Source organism: Ipomoea nil, unplaced genomic scaffold (genome assembly GCF_001879475.1).
Source record: "Ipomoea nil cultivar Tokyo-kokei standard unplaced genomic scaffold, Asagao_1.1 scaffold1895, whole genome shotgun sequence".
NCBI lineage: Eukaryota > Viridiplantae > Streptophyta > Magnoliopsida > Solanales > Convolvulaceae > Ipomoea > Ipomoea nil.
In genome coordinates, this window is record NW_017618323.1 from 66,199 (window position 1) to 89,710 (window position 23,512).

The following is a 23,512-nucleotide window of genomic DNA, read 5'->3' on the forward strand; positions in this document are numbered from 1 at the left end:
GGACTACATTGCAAATGCGCTAATAATTGAGGGACCAAAAGTGCAATTCCTCCTATATACACCGTGAATATTTATAAATTTATCCTCTTTTACTCTTTGATGTGACAAACAATAATGAGCTATTTTCATTATGTGTGGTCTAAAAAAGTGTTCACATCAAGCTTTTGAGAGTAAGAGTAAAAATTGCGAGTAACAATGAGAGAATACAAAAGAGTGTGTTTGGTTCACATGATTAGACAAAATGAATGAGAATGTAAATCATACACATTGTTTGGTTGACAACTCTTTAAAACACAGGTATACTCCATTACCTTATAGTTACAAAACACATTACCTAATTTAAATCAGGTATCATCCCATTAATTCAGTATTATCCTTCATCATTTCATCGTCTCCTCGTTGTATTGCTTACTCCCTTCATCGCCACTCTTAGATCAATTACATTAGTTTTTTTTTATTTTTTATTTTTAAAATCTTTATTCCGATTATAGGGTCATACGTAATAATCAAACATCAATATTGATAATAATTTCAATTTCACATTACTACTAAATATACAAAATATTTTTACTAAAACTCATCCAATTACCAAGTATTTAATATTAATTCCGATTCCGTAGTTAAAACCAAACACAACCCATAGTATTTTTCTTTTTTTGCAAAAAAAAAAAAAGTATTTTCCTTTTGAATTTAAAAAAAAAAAAAAAATGATGATGACAAGAGGACGAAGCTCATGGTTATCCCACGTCAGATTGTGTCGGACCAATCGTCTCCGCCCGCCAAATACATCACAATCTTCATTTCAGAACTTCAAGGAGTATTTTCAGAAAATATTTAGAAATTTTTCGGTTAGGATTCCACATACTTAGATTTTACACGACGCGCAAAACAGTCCACATTCAGGATAGTATAAAAACTGAATATTGGTTATTTGATTTTTGCGTGCCGCTTTCATCCTCCTCCTCCACCGTCAGCGAAAGCTCGGTGGTTAGTTCTTCTTCCGCTCCATCGCTCCGTCCGCCGGATACCCTTTGCCTTCTTTGGTAATTATTTCTCAATATCTATATAGTATATATCTATAGTACATATATCTGCTCTTATTGAATATTGTATTGCCTATCTTCATTATGAATTTTGTTCTTTTTGCCAATGGATTTGTTGAATGTATTGGTTATCTTGAAATGTATAGAACTGTAAAGAGAAGACCCAGAGGGCCAGATTACAATTTGTTTTGAATTAAGGCTTTTATCTCGATTTGAATTTTGAGGAATCAATGTAGTTTCTTGAGGGGAAAAGGGGGGAAGGAGATGGGTAATCGAAATCTTGAAGTAAATTTCCCCAGCAAGTTTTGAATTCTAATTATGTTTCTAGAAACCCCTATGGCTATACCCGTAGTTGGTTCTTTCTGCATCCCTTGAGAATTCAAGAAAGGGAGAAAAACCGAGTTTGAATCTCAACACCAAAATATTTTCAAAAGCTTAGATTCAAGGCTGAAGATTCATTTAAAATGACTGGAATATTAATATATTATACCATTGTATAATTCCTTTGCATAGGCCATTTGGTGAGGCCTCATTTTGAAAGTTAAAGACTGTGTTTGGGTGTGTGTATATTCTTGCAAGACACCTTTGTTTCCAGAATCTTTTTAGGCACTATTTTCTTGAAAACATAAATCCTCTCTAGGGTGCCTTTTTCCTCCCCATTACGATTCTTTTTTATCCCTTAATAGACTTGGGATAAAATCTTGTTCATTGTTTGTTCTAGATCTTTCTGATTTTTATTAAGTAAGAGGCTATTATTACTTCACTTCTACCATTTGTTAGCATTTTTGCTTAGGGTGTCTTGAGTTTCTACTGTGATATCAAATTAAATTAAAAGGGTAATAGTGGGTGCTGGTCACAGATTGCATCCTAGATTCCTAGCTTTCATTTCATGTTAATTCTTGAAATTCTGTAATTGCTTCTGAACCTCAGCTGATACATTTTCTAAGTTCAAATGGTTAATTTATTGATTTGCCTGTCTAGCTTTTACAGGAGGAAAGAGGGCAAGGGTGGGTGAAGATGGAAGCTCAATCAGAGAAATTTTCTGTCAATTTTTTGATGGGAGGAGCAGCAGCGGTCTTATCAAAAAGTGCTGCAGCGCCAATTGAAAGAGTAAAGCTTTTGCTGCAGAATCAGGGAGAGTTGATAAAAAGTGGACAGCTAAAAAGGCCTTACACGGGCATTGGTGACTGCTTTCAGAGAGTTTTGAGAGAGGATGGTCTTGCCTCCTTCTGGAGGGGTAACCAGGCCAATGTCATACGATACATCCCAACCCAGGTAGACATGCATCTTTTTAATCACCTGTGTACTTTGGGTGATTTTGGAGACCATCTTACGGTCCGTTTAGAAAACCAGAAAATGACTTATGGTGTTTAGAGACCATCTTAGAGGTCATTTTCCGGATTTTCTCGTGTTTGGGTATTCAAGGAAAATAAAATCAAAGGAAAATATTCCTTTCTTCCTAGCTTTTTAGTCGGAAGATATTTTTTGAATTTTTTATTTTCCTGTATTTATCTTCTTTCCCATCTCTTTACAAGCTAGTTTTCGGATTATTATTACCACCACCACCACTTATTATTATTATTATTATCATTATTATTATTATTTTTATTTTTATTTTGTAACAAAAAATCTGTTCATTTTCAAGAAAATGAACTAAAAAAAAAAATGCAATTTCTTAACTTTCAGCCAAACAGAAAAATATAGTTTGTTGACCTTCAGCCAAACATTAGAAAATTAAAATTTTTTTTCGAAAAATGAGTCATTTTCTATAAATCATTTTTTCCAGAAAACATTTTACAGGTTTCCAAACTGACCCTTAATCTTTTCTAATTTTCCAACTAATGTCAAAAGCTTCACATAGTTAATTTGTCATAACGACTGTAGATTAAATTTTGTATACTTTTTGAAGCAGTTGTAAGTCCAATTTATATTTAGCTGTTGTTAATCTTTCGAAACTTGTATTTGTATGTGCAATGGCAACGTCTGTTTGTTCCTGATATTTCGTAGTTTCTTGTTCACAGGCTTGCAACTTTGCATTCAAGGGTTACTTCAAAAACTGCTTTGGATATTCAAAAGAGAAAGATGGGTATATGAAGTGGTTTGCTGGAAATGTCGCTTCAGGTAGTGCTGCTGGAGCAACCACCTCATTATTCCTTTATCACTTGGACTATGCTCGAACTCGGCTGGGCACCGATGCAAGGGAATGCCCCATTAATGGAAGACGCCAATACAAGGGACTGATAGATGTTTATCAGAAAACATTGTCAAGTGATGGTATTGTTGGGCTCTACCGTGGATTTGGGGTTTCAATTATAGGAATAACCATGTATCGGGGCATGTACTTTGGAATCTATGACACCCTAAAACCAGTTGTTTTATCTGGAACCTTACAGGTTAGAAAATCCTAATTGGTAATCGTTCTTTGCTTGACTAAATGTGTTGTCTGCATCTTTCTGTGCTAGCTAATCGGGATTGATAATATCTTACGTATAAAGGCCTTTCATGCAGCATGATAGTGGGTGATTGTTTGATTCTAGTGTTAGAAGTTATATATGCTTAATCACCTTAAAGATTACACAATTAGTAGCCCTCTTCTCCTTTCAAATGTAGCAAATACAATGTTATATATTTATACCTCTTTGTATTTGCAGGACAATTTCTTTGCAAGTTTCATGTTGGGCTGGAGTGTGACCACTATTTCTGGGGTTTGTGCCTACCCTTTTGATACACTGCGGAGAAGAATGATGCTAACTTCTGGGCAGGAAGTGAAGTACCGTAACGCCCTTCATGCACTAAGAGAAATCATTCGCCTTGAAGGATTTGCAGCACTTTTCCGAGGAGTTACAGCAAACATGCTTTATGGTGTTGCGGGTGCTGGAGTACTTGCTGGATATGATCAGCTGCACAGAATTGTATATAGATCTAGTTATAGCTTCGAGTCTCGAAGAGCCTTCAAGTAAATTAGTTTGTGCAGTAGCCAAACTTCTTAGAACGAAAAAGCTCAGAAGAGATCACTCTCCGTTCATAATGAAGGAAGGAGAAACAAATAGAGAAAAGCCAATTTTGGGAGATGAGACTGACTTCTTAGTGCTGATTAGAACTTCTTAGTGTGTTCTCTCTGTACAGTTCAATGTAAATGTACATATAGCTTACAAGCAAGCTATTTTTCTCACCATAATAGGTTAAATGTGAATAGTAGCACACCCACCATATGTCTGAATTGATTCATTTTGTCATTAGCACAAACAAAGTTGGCTCTGTTTCTTTGAGGAAAGATCAAATGTATAGAGACAGTTTGTCAAAGTTTTTACATTCAAGAATCTACCCTATTTAGAACATTGATTGTGGATGTGGAATGTGCATAACAAATAACGTAACAATTTTGTTCTCTCTTGCGAGGCAGCTTTGTATCTAGGCCATCAAGACTCGAGATGCAGAGGCAAGAGTGAGACGATTGAAGTATTTTTTGCTAAGCCAGCAGCCAGAAGTCCTTGTGACGCTTTGTGGTAATCAAATATCCTCCATGTTTCCTGCTTTTCCTCCTAACTGCTATTGTCATACAATTGGCGTTTTGAATACAGTAATTGACAACCTTAGGGCGTGCCCTTTTCCCGGACCACATGGTATGCAGTCTCCACATCATCGACCTTTTTCTTTGTCCCAAGACCAGCAGAGACACCTTCTGTTGCTTGGCTGCTTCAACAATAACTGGCCCTTTCTCTTTTCCTTCTTGCAGTTGTATCTCTACTTGCACCTATTTCATTATATCATGTAGTTTTAGAACTTTTTTTTTTTTTTTTTTTTGGTTAGGCTATGAGGTGTCCTGAGCAGGCCCTAACTGTAGGAGGCACCCGTACTCAGACTAATCCCCATTCGCACTGGGCCGGCCCAACTAAGAGGCAAAGTGCTGGCCAGATTGGTAGTTTTAGCACTTTCTTTAGTTTGCATAATTAATGTGGCAGGCATATCATATTAAGTAGTTGTGATAGAATATTGACGACTGATACTTACCCCCGGTCTTCTTGTTTGACACATGTTTTTCATTGAGGAAAGAAGTTCATAGCTCCTTTGGTCGAGTTCATTGTTGGTGTTTCCACCTGTTTTGGTTTATAAAAGAGAGATAAGTTTTGGTTTATATTCACAATCGAGGAGAAGAAGGGAGAGATCGAGAAAGCTAAGAAGATGAACCTTGTTTTGATGGCTTGGTTACATGCACAAGTATGACAGTATCCTGGCTCTGAACAGTGTGGGAAAGCGCCCATTGCAGAGCGGCTTTGGCTTCGAGGCTCTTATCGACCACAACCATGACTCTGTTATTCCCGCCTCCGCATTGATCAGATTCTGGCTTTGACCCTTGGCTGTTGAAGCTCATCTCCTCGCTGTTCTTGCTGGAAAACTCAGGCGCTGCCTTTTCATCAGCTCGTATCAGGCTACCGGACTTCTTGTATGGCTGGATAGGCGAGCGGGCACAAACGTGAGCCACTGTGCGTCGACTCATGCAGAAACCTGCTCGCAGCTTAGCTCTCACACCAATCATCCTTGGTACTGCACCTCTGGTCTGTGGGATTTGGTGTTTGATTTGTAAATTGTAATATTGTTTTGGTGGGGAATTGGAGATTTTATATGAGTGAGAAGTTAAAGGTCATGCAAATCACTATCTTGAATCTGTTTGTTTATTGAATTTTCTAAGTGGTGGGGCTCTTTGTAGTTGACATGCCTGCCATGAACCATACCAACTAGTCAATTGAATTATAAATGATGTTTTGGATGAGAAAGTTATATTTTTATCCAGTTTATAGGATTTAAGAATGTATTGTATGAGACAACTTTCTGTGAAATTTTTCTTTGTAATTGTAATATGTTATATATATATATATATATATATATATATATATATATATATATATATATATATATATATATATATATATATATATAATATTATTCCAAAAGGTTGAACCCCAACCCTAAGGGCCCCCCACACCCCGGCCCGACAGAGCATTTGGGAGGATGTAAATCATGGTGACTCAACTGAACATGAACCATAGAGGCTAGACCGGTGCTCACTGCGCACAAGAAGCCCCCCTCACTTCGAGAGGTTGCTCTCACACTGCCGCTGGTGAGACTCGATCCCTGGTATATAAATCTAATATTTTCCTTATGAATGGTTATATTATTTTGATTTTAGTAATTTTTTTAATAATTTTCTTTAGTTACCCTCTATTATATTATTTTTTTCCCTGAAATAATCTTACATTCCGTTAGAATAAACTTTAGTAATGGAATATTTCGTTAACTATTTATTATTCTTAATTTACTCATTAATTTATATAAGAAATGTCTTAGGTTCGAACCTTATCCCAATCAACGTTGGCATAGTTCTTAAACATATATTACGAATATGTTAAAAACAAATACAAGATAAAATTTAGCATAAATTTGGTTCAAATAATTAGTCTGACTAAATACATAATATTCAAACTTGAGCATCAAAGATTATAAATCAAGAACCTTGAAAATTATTTTCTTGTATTTAAAAAAAAATTAGGTTAGTTATTTTTTTCTTGTATAAATCAAAAAAATTAGGTTAGTTATTTTTTTTTTTGGTTATTTTGATTATTGAAAATTAGATATCTATAATGCCTTTATTTAAAAAAAAAATTATTCATTATAAAAACAAATAAAATAAAAAACATATATAATTTCATTAATTATATTGTCTTTATTTTCTACAATTCAAATATTCATTACCTTCAAATTCATTAATTATATATATATATATATACTGGTTCAAATGCAGACAGTGCTTCCCGTGCGGCCGGTGCAGATTCACCATTAGGTATGCAAAAATGCATCACATAGTGTTCGAAAATGCACCACACACAAAACAAATGTACCACACTACACCACACCTAATGGTGCATTTCTGAACACTTTGTGACGCATTTACGTGTACTTAATGGTGAGTGACAACATGACCGCACGGGAAGCACTGTTCGTACGGGAACCTAACGCTATATATACATATAGAATTCAGTTCCCGTGCGGTGTGGTGTCTCCCATGCGGTTGTGCGGTTAAATTTGAGTCATTGATCTTGCCTAAATCAACGTCCAGGATTAACAATGATTAAAAAAATGCGGTGGCAATTTGATCATTTTGCATCTAGGTCAAATTTAAGGTGCGTGATTTTTCTTCTTAAGGTGCGTGGTTTTTGTGCTTAAGGTGAGTGGTTTTTGTACTGTGTGGCTTAAGGTGCGTAAGGTGTTGAAAACTTAAGTGCGTCGATCTAAAGCTTTAAGTGCGTGGTTTTCCTTCTTAAGGTGCGTGGTTTTCCTTCTTAAGGTGTGTGGTTTGTATGCTTAAGGTGTGTGATTTGTGTACTTAAGGTGTGCCATTTTAAAACTTTAGGTGCGTGGTTTGTGTTTTTAAGGTGCTTTGTTTGTGTGCTTAAGGTGCGTGGTTTGTGTACTTAAGGTGCAGCATTTTAATGTTTAAGGTGCGTCGTTTTGTGTTAGCCACACAACCACACGGGAAGCTATCTCCGCACCAGAAATCATCCCTATATATATATATATATATATATATATATATATATATATATATATATATATATATATATATATATAGACACATTTTATATATTAAAAAATATATATAAATTGCTATACTTGATTAGCGAAATGTAAATTACACCTTTATAATATTTTATTTTAATTATAAAACTAGTAATTTATTAGTTCGCCAAGCAACTTGTGCTCAGATGATATGTAGTGACTCTCCCATATGAGAGGTCATGAGACCGAGCCTCAATGGAGGTGGTGTTGACACTTTGTGTTTTAACAGATTGAGAAAGTATAAATGAACAGATACTACAATGTAATAGAGTCAGTAGTACTAAAAAAAATTAATATTAGTACATATTGAAAAAATATTTTTTTTTGAGAAAAAATATATTTATAAATATACTCATGCTTTATACACTTAAATATTTTTTCGTGTTTCATGTTTTGCATTAAGTGAAAATTATTGTTTCCCATAAGACTTAGGACTTTTAGGAGAGATTTAGAGAACGTTCGTAAATCGTAATGTTTCTAATCCCTTTGGACTTGAATGAGAATCTCCAGTCCAATGGGGTCCACCGGCTAACTTACCCAAAAATAATAATAACAATAAAATAGTTTTTGTTTTTCAAAAAAAAAAGAAATTAATAGTTTTTCCTGTACTGTGCTTGACTGTTTGTGCATATCCGTGAGAGGGACCAAAAATGATAAATAAGTGAAACAAAACCTATTTCTATGAATCTATTCATATCAACTCTACTATTTTATTAAACACAACATGTTATACCTAATTAATATTTTATGTCAATAATGTTTAACATTTTCGTCGATTCAACGTGAAGCCAATTAAACAACCTTAGCTTAAATTCAAACATCTTATCACAAAACCAAACATGAAATATGAACAGTATTTGCAAAACTATGATCCAAATTTAATCATAAATTGATAAAATATATATTCTAAAAATTATTTCAAAACATTCAAAAATGGACATATATTTTAGATATTTAAGTACTGAAATGTGCCTCTATTAATCAATTCCTATTTTGTATGCTCTTATAAGGGTGCCTTCCAATCAATCACTAACTTCTTTTTTTTTTTTTTTTTTTAAACAATCAATCACTAACTTAGATATTTAGGTGTTGAAAATGTAATTTTTTTTTTCTTTGATTTATGAGAAACCGTGTAGCTGCTACCTCAATGAAACTCATATGTGATCGTAGTTAGCAAAGGTTTACAAGTAGGTAAATTAAACTAGCTTAGGTAAATAATCAAGAAGACCAATAGATACAGGGACGGAGCCAAAGGGGGAGCCCCCCTCACCCACCCCCACCCCATATATAATTTTTGTATGTATATATGTATATATAGTATATTACTTAGTATTAGTAAAATAAAACTATTGAATGTCAGTTAAATTAGATTAGTTGGTTGATGAGCACATGTTAAGTTATGATGAATGAATAGGGGTTTGAATCTTGGTATTAATATAGTTGGGTTTTTTTTTTTTTTTTACTCCTTCCCCGTAGTTTCAACACAGTCACGTTTTTAAAAACTTTTTAATATTTAATACACACATATATATAACATTCTTTTATATTAATAATGAGATGTGTTTATTATTTTTTTTTAAAATTATCTCTTTTGTTTTAATGTTTCGCCTATACTGAATTTTTTTTTTTGAATCCATCCCTACTTCTTTGCCCCCCTCAACCGAATTTCTGGCTCCGTCCTTGAATAGATAGCTCCCACGGAGAGTTGAACTTACCAAGTCAACCATCTAATCAACTTAATTGGAGATTTCCCTTGAAAATGTAATTTTTCAATATTTATATGTAATCAACGTTTTTTAATAGGGTTTGATCGAAATTCAACTGTATTAGCCTTATTCAGCAAAATGTGGATACTAATGCAATATATATGGGAGGGTTTAAATGAGAAATGCTTTCAAGGAGCTGAGTAAGCTAGGATTTATCTTATACATCTATTGGCAATTTTTACTGTACACCATGGTTTATGTAGCAGCGTGGACCATGCATAAAGTATGTATCACTTTAATTATACTTCATTTTCATTTGACAATATTGCTATGTTTTTTAGTTTCATTTTCCTTTTACACTAGTTTCATTATAGAAATATTAAAGTATCATTTTAATTTTACTATAGTTTCATTTGATAATATACATTATTGCTTGAGTTTTTTTTTTTTTTTTTTTTTTTTTTTTTTTTTTTTTTTTGGTTTCATTTTCCAATTTCCATACACATTAGTTTGACTAGCATTTTGTACATGCAATGCGCGAAAATTCATGCCCAATATTAAAATATTGATAAATACAAATAATTAAAAATTATAATTTGAATTATATATACACAAATAATATATGTATTTTGTACACACACACACATATATAATTTATCATTCATAAAAATTTAATTAAAATATAATTAAGTATTAAATTAATATATAATAATTTTAATAAAATGATAATTAAAAATAGGAAAAGATATGATAGATATAGGTGTATGGTAATAATGATGTGTTTGTTATCAATATTAGAATTAAAAACTAACGGTGTTATAACGGTGTAAGAGTAGTTTTGTCTAATAACATTGAAATGTACAACATTTAAAGTAAAATGTACACATTTATTTGCATACAAAAAGTCAAAAAGAGGGACATAAATCAATGATATAACTTTAATTGAGGCTTATTATGTTTTTAGATTATAGAAATGTTGAAGTATTATTTTAATTGCACTTCAGGTCATTTGACAATATATGTTATTGTATGGCTCTAGATTTTGTTTCATTTTCCACGCACACTAGTTCCATTATAGTAATATTGAATTAAAGTATCATTTTTTTTTTTGAAATCTTAAAGTATCATTTTAATTATACTACAGTTTCATTTAACAATAATGTGCTCTGCTTTTTAGTTTCATTTTTCACACACACTAGCAAGTTTCATTATAGTAACACTAAAGTATCATTTTAATTCTACTACAGTTTCATTCGACGATCATGGTCCACACAACGATGTGTGGACCATGGTCCACTGTATAACAACTACCATCTATTTGGGTAGATCAAGTGTTGAGGCCGGGTTACTGAAAATTAAGGAGAAAATATGCATGCGGCCAGTCTATAAATATTATAAATTTAAAAATTTACAATAATTATAAAATTGAAATGTTTTTCTTTTTTTAGCAAAAAATCATCAACTATTCTTCCAAAAGGCTGAACCCCAACCCTAAGGGCAAAAAATATCAACTATTGATAAACTTGATGGACGTCTATGGTTCGTTTTTTCTCCCACAACTTATTATCTAGAAATGATTATATTAGCACCAAAATATTAACCAAGTTTTGTATCACATCGTGTGTGACGTATTCTAACCAATAATAATTTGATATACTATACCCACCATATTAATTAAGAGCAGGATGCATGAAACCATCTAGACATTCAATCTGCTAAGAATTCTACGAACAATTATGAATATGTTGAATTGGAGTATATATGGTCATGAAAAACATGAAAAATGTCAAAGTTATTAGTCAGCTAGCTAGCTGATTAACAAACAGTAACGCAAAATTATTTATGCCAACAACCTTTGATAGGTTGGCACAAGAACGACCATACAGTTATGTCAAACTCACACCTAACTACTTCCATGTCTGTACTAAAGACGTGACAACCTCATAAACTTCTTCATGTTTTCTTGTTTGGATTGACGAATTTTCAAGTCCAAATTATATGTCTATATTACTCCTTAAATGCATAGCTCATTTCGTAGGAAATTCACATCTTATCAAAACACATTATTGTACGTATTCAACAGTTGAAGGAGAATATTTCTCACGTTAATGCATTAAGTATTGAGTTGGTAAACTTGAGACCTATTGACAATAAATTAAAGGTTGGATTTTCATCTATATATGTAGCACGGAAACATAAATGAAAAATGAGAAATGGAGAAATGAAAATGTAAAACTGGAAACTGCAATTTTAAAAAATATAAGAAATGAAAATGCGGAGAAATGTGCAGTGGCGGACCCAGAAATTGTCCAGTGGGGGCGAAATATTATAATTTAAAAAATAATTAAACACTTAATATAGTCATAAATAATTAAATATTATTGGATGTAGGCGAAAAATAAAATACATTAAAACTTTATAAAAATACTCATAACAAAATATGAAACATAACTAATTTGAGAGTGGATGCGAGTCACCGCCCATGGGCAAGTATTTGGAACTTGCAGGTCCCTCCTAAGGTGAAGAGATTTTGTTGGCAGTTAGCGTCCCTCTATCTTCCCACACGTGATATTTTGTTATCTAAGAATGTTGCATGCCTGGTGGATTGTCATATGTGCAGGCAGGTACAGGAGTCGGCCATGCATTGCATCTTTTTGTTCAGTGCGGGGAGGCGGTTCGTCTTTGGAACATGTTGGGGATGCCACATGTGTGCAGCTATGATGGTAATCATCTCGGTGACTGGTTCTTTTGGGCTTTGGACACTTTAGATTTGATTGCTAAGCCTAGGTTTGTGATGGCATGTTGGGGTGTGTGGTGTGGTAGAAATGAGAGTGTATGCAGGGGTGCTGTCTTTGACTTATCTACTGTGGTGCGTAGGTCTATGGCGTTTCTGGATTGTTGGAGAGATGCTAATGAAAAGCTACAGGTTGGTGCTGACCATAAACACACACATGCCGTGACCTCTTGGGCAAGACCTGTGCTTGGGAGGCTCAAACTCAATACTGATGCTGCGTTAAGGGAGGTGGATAATGCAATGGGGTTCAGATGGGTTTTGCGGGATGATGGTGGTATTTTCCTTGCTGCTAAGAACGTCAGAGTACCCGGGTTGTATACTGTTAGGGAGGCAGATGTGCTATCTATACAGGAGGCGTTGAGTTGGCTCAAGGGCACTGGTTTGGGTGCTGTAGATGTGGAAACTGATTGTAAGATTGTTTTTGATGCTTTAACTTCGGATTCTTTTATTTCTGTTTTTGGCTATTTAGTAGATGATGTAAAGAGCTTGGCATCTGAGATTGAGGATGTGCAGTTCTGTCATGTTAAGCGATCTGCGAATTGTGCTGCCCACGCTGTTGCTAGGGAGGCCTTTTCTGTGTCAGGTTGCAGTGAGTGGTTCACCTGCTTTTCTTGTTGACATTCTTGCTTCCGATTTAATGAATTAAACTTTCTCTTTCAAAAAACTAATTTGATAAAATAATTCAAATAGAAAACACATTATAAATTACAGATCTCATTATTAATTATATATATTTAAAAAAGACTTATTAATTATATATATTTAAAAAAGACTTTAAAAAAAAAATATATGTATTTAAAAAATCCAAACAGAAGGGATTAAAAATCAAAAACACTATGTTGACAACCAAGGATTCAAACCCCCAACACTTCGTAACATTAAACACACACCTTACCATCTCACCCAACTCGCCTATTGTGTACTCTTATCTGTTATTTTATATTTATATCTAAACATGTATATATATATATATATATATATATATATATATATATATATATATATATATATATATATATATATATATATATATATATATATATATATATATATATATATATATATATATATATATATATATATATGCACACACACACACACACACATATATACATACAAGGGCTATATATGGGGTGGGGGTGGGGTGAGTGGGGGCAGCTACCCCCACTGCCCCCGTTGTAGGTCCGCCCCTGGAAATGTGCAAATATATAGATCGATGTTGCGCTTGTTGTCATATCAGGTATGAATAACAATATTAACTTGCGACCATTCTGACGTGGTCTTCCACATAGGGGATGTTGGAGATCAGATGTCGATCGGGGATGAACTTCCACCTTTTGAGATGGGGAATTCTTATAGTCACTAGCTAACTTTAAAGAGGATGAACCTATGGCGTAGATAACTTGACAATTGATTAGGGTTCAGACAATTGCATCCTTAAGCTCTTTGCGCAACTTTTGGTCAATTGACCTTGCATCTGATGACCAAGACCTTGCATATCACAGCTAGCGTCAAAACTGATTGTAGATACCGACTTAGAACTAGCGGCTTTATTAGGCATAGCGGTGTGCTAACTTAGAGCTAGCGGCTTGGGCGTAAGTCTTCTTGAACACGAGCATGATTCCATTTGGATTGGTGTTAAGAGTTATGTGGTTTGATCTTTGAATTGGTAGAAAATATTAAATTTAACACATATGAATTTATAAATATTCTTTAATTGACTCGAAGAGAACCTTGAATATGATAACAAGGATAATCATTATTGAAATGAGGATCACTATTTAGTGGCGAAAATGTGAGGCTTTCTCTTTATTTCATACTCTTTAATATTAACTCAATATTAATAATTAAATATTTGAGATAATATAAAGACTTATCCAAAATGTATTGTGTCATTAGTATGTCCAGTTTATGATCTTATCACAATTATAATACTTTAAATAAGAATATATATTGTTGGCCAGCAAGCGACCAACAACTGCCAAAGGTCATAAAATCAACATATATAATTTGACTAAATCTTTATCAAATTAAATTAATTGGGAAAATAACCTAACCTAAATTTATTCAATTAACCTAACCCAATGTATATCATTCTATCCCATTATTTGAGCTTATTAGCTGTATTTGGGCTTAATTTTATAATTTTGTGACAAAAGGTGAAATCGCCCACCTCAGACGCCCCACACCTGACCTGATAATTTGTGGAGGGTAAAACCATGATAAATCAATTGTACTTAATTTTATAATCTATGTATATGATAATTTGTACATGAAAGGTATATATATGTATAGGGAGAGGGTGAGAGGGTGGGGGATCAAATTGCAATGTAAAAAAAAGGAAAACCAGAAACAAATGGCTGCCTAGGCACAATTTCTAGCCCAATTCTTGCCAATTCAATGCCTATATTAATGGCCCAAAATGTAAGCCAATCCACGACCCATCTCAGTAACCTACAGCAAAGCAGTCTAGTTTATTTTTACACACATTGATTCATTATAATAACGCTAAAGTTATCATTTTAATTACATTTTAGGTTTATACTATCTAGTGTTCTTTTTATACACACAATAAGTTCATTTAAACAACATTAAAGTATTAATTTAATTCCAAAACACACTCATTTAACAATATACATATCTATATGGGCTTTGCTATTTAGTTTCATTTTTTACATACAATAGGCCGGTTTATTTCTACAACACTAAAATATCATTTTAATTTTACTACAGATTTATTTGACAATATACATCATTATGAGTTAGGCTATTCAATTTCATTTTATATACACAATAGATTCATTATAGCAACACTAAAGTCTCATTTTAATTTTACTACAAGTTCTTTGACAATATACATATTTGTGCAGTATCAACATGGTCCACCATATGACGATTGTCATCTTGTAAGGTGAATCACTGACATAATGTTCATTTTTAATACATTGCATGTTTATATTTAGAAAAATTTCAATTTTGGTCATATGACTATAGGGGGTTTGTTAATTTCAGCACTTGACTTTCAAAAGTGTCAATTTAGTTCCTTGACTATGCAATTTTTATCAATTTTGGTCACTCCTGTCAAATCGTCGGTCAATTTCGGGGGAAATTTTAACAGTTAAAATAATAAGGGTATTTTAGTCATTTCAGATTTTACATCAAGTCAGGTGTTGAAATTAACAAAGCCCCTATAGTCATATGACCAAAATTGAAATTTTCTCTTATATTTATTTGAAAGTTCACTTTTTGTGTACTAAAAGTTCATTATTTGGTATATTAATTACCTAAAAATGAACTTTTGGTATATTAAGAAGAAACATTTAGGGGCCGTTTACTAACTGAGAATTTCTGAAAATTTCCGAAAACTGAAAAATAGAAAACATAAAACATGTTTACTAACACAGTTTTTCATTTTGAAAACTGAAAATAATTTCTGAAAAACTGGAACACACTTAAAAACTGTTTTCGAAATGAAAAACAGAATCATCTATCATCTATTTAGTTATATGTCACTATAACCACATTACTATGATTACATTTATTATCATCTTATTTTACTTATCACTATCTTCTATATTTTCTACTTACTTTACTTATTTAAACATAATTTATTTGCTTACACTTTACAGGGCGTTTGGTTGGGAGGAATTTAAATTCCATTCCACTTAATTCTCATCTAATTCCAAAGGCTACTAAATTCCTTAGTTTGGTTGGAAGGAATTGCAATTCCCTCATTGCAAAAAAAAAAAAAAAAAATTCTCATGCCCCCCTTGGGATTTTAATTCCATGGATCTTGGGAAGAAAAAAGATAATGATGAGACAAAATTGTCCTCCCATTTTTAACCTAAAATTGATGTCTCACAACAACAATGGACATTTTGGACTTTATACTCCTTATTCCCTTTCAATTCCCATGTATACCAAACATTGTAATTGAAATTCCTAGTAATTTTATTCCTGTAAACCAAACACTGGAATTTAAATTCTCACTTTATTCCCAGTAATTCATCTCCCATGCAATTGCAATTCCTTTCCCACGTAATTCCCTCATTGCAACCAAACGCCCCGTTAAAGTTAGACATTATTTACATTATCAAAATTAAGAATTAAACTCTATATAATGTTTTAGATTTTGATTGAACTCAATAGATTATTAGTTTGAATATTTTTAATTATGTTACATCATAATACAAGTTCGGTCCAGCTATCGGACATTGAAATCTCACATATATTAGAATTCAAAGTAAAAGTTATATGTTCATATACATGTCTTTCAAATGAATATATCCAAAAAAAATATATATATATATTTTAAATATTAGCTCAAAAAATCTTAATTTTATCTAAACTAAATTTTAGGTGAAAACTGAAAAATTAAAAAACAGAAAATAGAAAACAGTTTTCTGTTAGTAAACAAGTTTTCTAAAAAGAAAATAGAGAATGAAAACTAAAAAATTAGAAAACAGAAAACACAGAACAGTTTTCTGTTAGTAAACAGACCCTTATCTTTGATCTATATTGCAATGTTGAGCATAGTCCACAGTATAATTTGCCACAACAAAGACCCCACATCCCTGTAAAATAATGTTCCATACTTATTCATTTGAAAAATTTTCATCTTTTTAGAAATGATAAAATAAAACAAATGTGTTGAACTTTAAAAACCACTTGTATGACACTTGTGCGATACATAGACTAAAAATTATAAGTAATTTTGATCTTTTTAGAAATGATAAAATAAAACAAATGTGTTGAACTTCAAAAACAACTTGTATGACACTTGTGAGATGCACAGACTAAAAATTATAGGTATTATAACTATTAGAAGAACATTTTGGTTTTATATATGAATATATAGATATGTGTTTTTTTGTGTGATTACAATCTAATCTATCTGTGATATGAAAAGATGGAAGAAAAGCTCTCGACACAGCGTTCGACGGAGGATCACGACCTACTGGAACAGAGCACGAAGAAGTCTAAGCGGAATGATTCGCCTGAGGAGATCGCACCGATCGTGAGTACTTACGCCGGGATGACGGAGGTGGAGATAGTGCACGAGACATCGATGTACCCGATGGCAAAGGGCGGCGAGATGGTGCCGCTGACGGATCACACTGCTGGGATCTCTCAGGTACCGTCGGCCGTGCTTGAATCGACTCAGGAGCCAGTGGCCCCGAGACGCACGTACGCCGAAAGCGTGACTGGGAGGAGCGCGGCCAGTCCGGAGCCTCAACGATGCGCATCAGATCAGGTGGACGGTTACGAAGACATCGTAGTGGAGGAGGATGATGACCCTCTGTGTCCTACCATCAGATTAACGAAGGAGGAGGTGGAGAAGATCAGGGCCCCGTGGCGGAAGGCGCTTATCATCAAGGTTATGGGCAGGCGGGTAGGATACGCGTATATGCTCCGAAGGTTAACGGCGATGTGGAAATCGAAAGGCAGCCTAGACCTGATTGCCATTGCGAATGATTATTACCTGGTACGTTTTGGATCTATCGATGACTTAGAATTCGCGATGTATGAAGTCCTTGGATGGTGTTGGATCACTACTTAATAGTGAAGCCATGGGAGCCATACTTTGATCCGATGAATATGACACAACCAAAATGGTGCTTGTTTGGGCCAGAGTTCCATGCATTCCTGTTGAGTAGTATGACATAATCTTTCTTAGGAAGCTTGGGAACCGAATCGGACGGATAATACGCGTTAATCAAGCCACCAGTATTGTGTCTCGAGGTATGTTTGCAAGGATTTGCGTGGAGATCGATATGCGGAAGCCCCTTATTTCCAAATTTACATATGAAGGAAAGGTGAGGAATGTGGCTTACGAAGGCATACACTTGGTATGCTTTTCATGTGGTCTGTATGGACATGCAAAAGAAGGTTTCCCGATGTTACGCAAGCTAGTGGTGGAACATGGAGGTGCTGCGGCGGGGGAGGAAGCAAACCAGCATGTTGACACGAATCCACCCAAGGAGCCGAATGATGCCACAGACCCCAAGGTTCCTTTCGGAGTTTGGATGATCGCGCCACAACGCAAGGGCAGGCCTCCAGCGTCTTCTTCTGATTGCAACCAGCGCCTCAGGAGCAACTGTGGGGGAGGGGCAAAAACTAGAGATGGAGCTGGCATTCAAATGTCAAGGTTCGCGCCCTTGCATACAGGGGACGACAATGTGGCTGTTGAAAAGGCAGTGCATGATCTACGGAGACACCTGGGGAGGCCATGAGGGACAATTAACCAGCCACGGCTGAGGAGGGTGATAGATGGGTACCTCGGAGTAGCCAACTGCAATCGACAGTAGGAGATAAGAGAAGGAGACCTAATGTGATAGCCAGAGAGAATCAAATTATGAATGAGTCATCGCAACCGCAGGGGATGGCCATCGTTGTTTCGTCATCCGAGCCTAGAATGAGGCGGGTAAGTGGTGGCAGCTCCAAACGCACAACGGAGGAGGACGAACATGTCGTTGTCCGGGGTGCGCAGGGAGGTATGGTGATCAGATCATCGCGTGTCTATGTGGGAGACACGGGAGGCACGGCTCCTTCGCCGATATGGCAATCATCAAAGGAGCATTTTGGGGACCCCCTAGAACATATAGATGACGAGGGAGATGTGGTCATGGACCTTGATGAGGCCCCTGTGCAGCGCGAGAATAGCGGTAACGGGGGTGCTAAATGAGCATCCCCGCTTTTGGTTTCTTTGGACTTATTTTTCTGCCTTCGGCTTTGCCTGGTTGTTTTTGTTTTGTTTTTTCCTTTCTCGCTTCCCCTTTTCTTGTTTTTATGAATTGCATATTTTGAAATTTCCAGGGTGCGAGTGGCAAGCGGTTCCTGCGCGCCCTTAATCATCTTATCAAGACTCACAGACCACGCATCTTGGGGCTTTTTGAGCCCAAGGTTTCAAGTGCTCTTGCAAATGAGATATGCAAGAAGATTGGTTTCGATGACTGGATTCGTGTTGAAGCCGTTGGTTTCAACGGTGGAATCTGGGTCTTCTGGAAGGACCTGGTGCGGATATCGGTTCAACGTACTCACCCACAGTTCATTCTTCTGCAGGTGGAGACAGATAACCAGCCGCCTTGGCATCTGGCCCCGGTCTATGGGAGCCCAGCACACTATCTGCGTTGATGACTATGGAAAGACCTCAGACATTCGGTGCAAGGTATCATGGGGCCTTGGCTCACAACGGGAGATTTCAATTCGGTCCTCAACAAGGACGAGACAAATAACTATAGCGTCTTTTTTTTCCATCGGACATCGGACTTCACGAACTGGATCCAAGAAGAAGGGCTCGTAGATTTAGGTTTCTCGGGGCTGAAGCTCACTTGGGTGAAAGATGGGAACAAGGATACCCTCAAGGGAGCGCGTCTGGATAGGGCCATGTGTAATACAGACTAGCGTACCAGATTTCCAGACGCGCGTGTTACTCACTTAGCACGGATTGCCTCCGACCATGCGCCGTTATTAGTACAGGTGGAAGGGGAACGACGAACATTGACGCTAGCGCCTTTCATCTTTCAGACTGCTTAGCTCACCCACGCTGATTTGAGTGGAGTAGTAGAGTGCACTTGGAAGTCTGAACAAAGTCTTTTAGAGAACACAAAGGACCTGGCTAGTGTGCTAGCGAGGTGGAACAAGGAATCCTTTGGCAATGTGTTTAAAAGGAAAAGGTCTCTCACGGCAAGGATACTTGGTATATAGAAGATCCTGGCAACAGGCTATTATAAGGGTCTCGCCAAACTCGAGGCTAGGATAAAGGAGACTCTTGAAGATACCCTTCACCAAAAGGAACTCATTTGGTTTCAGGAGTCCAAGGAAGACTAGATCTACTCTGGGGACAGGAACACATCTTATTATCATGCAGCGGCTACAGTTCGTAAATCCCGAAATACCGTCCAAAAACTTATGAATGACGAAGGAATCTGGCTGTCCAAAGACACTGAGCTTCGAGAGCACATCTGGAATTTCTATGTCCAGCTGTTCTCGAAGGATACCGAGGAGGACACGGGGGCCCAGCTGGGTGCAAGTTTTCCCCGCATTAGCAGTCTGGACTGGGTATGCTTTAACAGGATGGTCACGATTGACAAAGTCCACAATGCGCTTAAGGATATGAAGCCGTTTAAGGCGCCTGGGCCAGATGGTTTTCGGGCTGGTTTTTATCAGCACATGTGGGACAAAATAGGTGAAGACATGTTTAGGCTGGTGAGGGAGGCCTTCATGACAGGGACAATTCCAGCAGATATAAACGATACCCTTATTGCTTTGATCCCCAAAGTACGATCCCCGGATAACATCAAACAATTTAGACCTATTAGTCTTTGCAACGTCAGTTGCAAGATCATCACCAAGACGATAACAAACAGACTGAAATGCATCATTCCCAAGCTTATGGGGCCTTTTCAGAGCTCTTTTGTTCCTGGACGCCAGATTTCGGATAATGTCCTTATTTTTCAGGAAGTTATGCATACCATGCGAGAAGAGCGAGGCACGAAGGGATACATGACGATCAAACATGACCTTGAGAAAGCCTATGACCGCCTGTCTTGGAGTTTCATTCAGGACACTCTGGAAAAAACGGGTTTTACAGCTATGATAAGGGACCTCATGATGAATTGTATTAAAACTTCCAGGTTGTCTGTCATCTGGAACGGGGAACATCTGGAGCCCTTTCACCCTGAACGGGGCATTAGGCAGAGGGCGATGCTATGTCACCGGCAATCTTCGTGTTGTGCATGGAAAAACTGAGTCGATCTATTGCCTCCGAAGCCACTAAGAACATTTGGAAAGGTATAAAACTTGCACCTAATGGTCCGATTCTAACTCGTTTATATTTTACAGATGACACGGTCCTTTTCACGGAGGCGTCAGACGAACAGGTAGAGGTAGTTAAACAGTGCTTGGACCGCTTCTGTAAGGCATCGGGGCAGAAGATCAGAGTAAGTCCCAGGTTTTCTTCTCAAAGAACATGGACTCGGGGCACGCGGACATCATTGCAAGTCGCCCGCAAATCTCTTGAACAAATGACCTGGGCAAGTACTTGGGGGTACTTGCCCTTCACGGCCGAGTTACTAACGCCACTTATTCAGATTTACTTGACAGGATTTCAGGGCGCCTTGATGGCTAGAAGGCGAAATCAGTTCTGAACGCCATACCTGTCTACACCATGCAAACGACGACCCTCCCTAAAGGTATTTGCTTTGAAATAGAGAAAAGGACGAGGAAGTTTATCTGGGGTGCCAAAGGAACGGAGAACAAGTTAAGTTTAGCAAATTTGGAGCTGGTCACTGCTAACAAGGATGTTGGAGGCCTGGGTGTTAAGCGTCTTCATGAGATGAATGCAGCATATATGGCTAAACTGGGTTGGAGGCTAAAGGTGGAGGCTGATAGCCTATGGGTACGGACCTTTACCACGAAATACAACAGAATGGGAGGGATTCAGAGTGAGGTGTCTGGCAGACGCAGTCTCTCGAACGCTTGGCGAGGCATATCAACGGCTTGGGGCCTTATGGAAAAGGGTCTGACACGGGATATTTGAAACGGGAAATTGACTAAGTTCTGGATGGACGCATGGATCACGCCAGAGCCTCTTTACAACCAGCTCACCTCACCTCTAGCCCTCCCAATTCTATATGCAAATGTAAGGGACTTTTGGGATGAGCAACGAGGATGGAAATGGGAAATCCTGGAAAACAAACTGCCAATGGAAGCAAAAGAGAGACTGATGAGCTTCATCCTAACGGAAGAGCACTTGCCGGACGGGATAGGATGGGGACCGGACTTCAGCGAGAAATTCACTATCCGTTCGGCGTACAACATGGTGGTGAACAGTTTGTCCAACGCTGACGATGGCCAATGGCGAAGGATTTGGAACCTACGGGTTCTGGCGAAGATAAACATGTTTATTTGGCTCATCCGTCACGGGAAGATCATCACCAATGCAGAGAGAACAAGACGCAGGTTAACGACCATGGTTGCAAAAATCGCGCCTAGGCGCTAGGCGACTGCTGGCCGCTGCGAGGAAGGCCGGAATCGGCCTCCTACGTGACCGGCCGGCTAGGCGGCCGCCTAGCTGGCTGAACTGGCGCTGCAATTGTTTTTTTTTTTTTTTTTTTTTTTTTTTTTTTTTTTTTTTTTTTTTTTTTTTTTTTTTTTTGCGTTTTCAAGTGGGAAAAGTTCAGGAAGGCATAACTTTTGACTCGGTTGTCCGTTTTGGACAATTTTTTTTTTCAAATCGCGTATTTTTTCGAGATCTATCCACCGCAAATAGCTGAAGGCGGTTTGGTCCACTAATTTCTCCAAAAATGCTTCTTTTGCTCTTAATTTTAGTTTTTTATGTATTTAGATTGTTTCAACAATCTTTTGAACACTTTTACAATCACTTACATAAATATTTTGTAAGAAATAACTATGGAAACCTTATATTTTATTACTAAATTTTGAAAATTTTTAATTTTATTTTTAATTAAAAAAAAATCGACGCCTAGGCGCCAAGTGGCGCCTAGGGGGTGCCTAACGTTTTTTGCAACATTGTTAACGACTAACACATGTTGTTTACGTTGTGCAGGTAAGACAGAGGACCTTGACCACCTCTTCAGACTTTGCCCCGCGCCCGAGTGCATTTGGGAGACGGCCCTCCAATAGTGCTTGAATGCTCGCCTGCGATCCTTGGCTTGGAGTGACTGGTTAGAGACAGACCTGAAAGGAGAAGCAAGGTATGGCTTTGGTGATGACTGGCCAGAAAGGTTTTGCACACGACTCTGGTGGATTTGGCGGTAGCGCAACGATGAAATCTTCAGAGAACATACCATAGCAATAGGACATCAAGTGAAGTGGCTCAAGCACTACGATGCAGAGATCAAGGCAGCTTTTGCCAGGCGCACGTCTCAAGCTAAGGGGTACAGCTCACCTGCAGATGTTCGAGTGGGATGGAGGAAGCCAGATAATGGTTGGTTGAAGCTAAACACTAATGGCTGTTGCAAAGGGAATGGCGCAACTGGTTGCAGGGGCCTGCTAAGGGATTCGAACGGGAATTGGTGTCGTGGTTTCACTCTCAATATCGGACGTTGCCAAGCCATGGAAGCAGAAGCTTGGGGGATTTTTTGCAAGGTTTGTACATGGCGGTTGATTATAACGCTACGAGACTAGTGGTGGAATGCGATTTGAGGAGGATTGTTGAAACTTTGCGCCGGCCAATGGACTACCATGTGAATTCCAATCATGTTATTAGGCAGTGCTGGCAAGTGGCTGAGCAAATCCCTGAGGTGGTTTACGCGCATGTCTTCAAAGAAGGAAATAAGGCAGCTGATAGTCTAGCTACGGCAATGCTCTCACATCCAATTGGCCTTCCG

At 37.0% G+C, this 23,512-nt stretch overlaps 2 protein-coding genes across 4 annotated transcripts; one reads left to right on the forward strand and one right to left on the reverse strand.

The window, feature by feature from the left end:
* The first annotated feature begins 823 nt into the window (after positions 1–823).
* On the forward strand, positions 824–5,609 carry LOC109193599 (ADP,ATP carrier protein ER-ANT1). 2 transcript variants are annotated; one of them, XM_019344478.1, is made up of 5 exons: positions 824–1,043; positions 2,025–2,318; positions 3,065–3,436; positions 3,695–4,549; positions 5,097–5,609. In XM_019344478.1, the coding sequence occupies exons 2-4, from the start codon at positions 2,061–2,063 to the stop codon at positions 4,001–4,003; spliced, it is 939 nt and encodes a 312-aa protein (XP_019200023.1). In that variant the 5' UTR covers positions 824–1,043; positions 2,025–2,060; the 3' UTR covers positions 4,004–4,549; positions 5,097–5,609. The 2 variants fall into 2 exon arrangements, with proteins under 2 accessions (XP_019200023.1, XP_019200024.1); XM_019344479.1 differs by having other exon boundaries at positions 2,034–2,318.
* Positions 4,260–5,604, reverse strand: LOC109193600. 2 transcript variants are annotated; one of them, XM_019344480.1, is made up of 3 exons: positions 5,232–5,604; positions 5,055–5,140; positions 4,260–4,797 (listed from the first exon to the last, which is right to left on the reverse strand). In XM_019344480.1, exons 1-3 carry the CDS (start codon positions 5,578–5,580, stop codon positions 4,513–4,515), a joined length of 720 nt encoding a protein of 239 aa, XP_019200025.1. In that variant the 5' UTR covers positions 5,581–5,604; the 3' UTR covers positions 4,260–4,512. The 2 variants fall into 2 exon arrangements, with proteins under 2 accessions (XP_019200025.1, XP_019200026.1); XM_019344481.1 differs by having other exon boundaries at positions 5,055–5,124; positions 5,231–5,604.
* Positions 5,610–23,512: the final 17,903 nt, after the last annotated feature.

Coding starts and splice junctions, on each gene's coding strand:
- LOC109193599 (XM_019344478.1), top strand. CDS start 2,061: ATGGAAGCTCAATCAGAGAAATTTTCTGTCAATTTTTTGATGGGAGGA. Junction 2,319..3,064: donor TACGATACATCCCAACCCAG/GTAGACATGCAT, acceptor TCTTGTTCACAG/GCTTGCAACTTTGCATTCAA. Junction 3,437..3,694: donor TTTTATCTGGAACCTTACAG/GTTAGAAAATCC, acceptor TTGTATTTGCAG/GACAATTTCTTTGCAAGTTT.
- LOC109193600 (XM_019344480.1), bottom strand. CDS start 5,580: ATGATTGGTGTGAGAGCTAAGCTGCGAGCAGGTTTCTGCATGAGTCGA. Junction 5,141..5,231: donor AACCAAGCCATCAAAACAAG/GTTCATCTTCTT, acceptor AAACCAAAACAG/GTGGAAACACCAACAATGAA. Junction 4,798..5,054: donor GTCAAACAAGAAGACCGGGG/GTAAGTATCAGT, acceptor ATAATGAAATAG/GTGCAAGTAGAGATACAACT.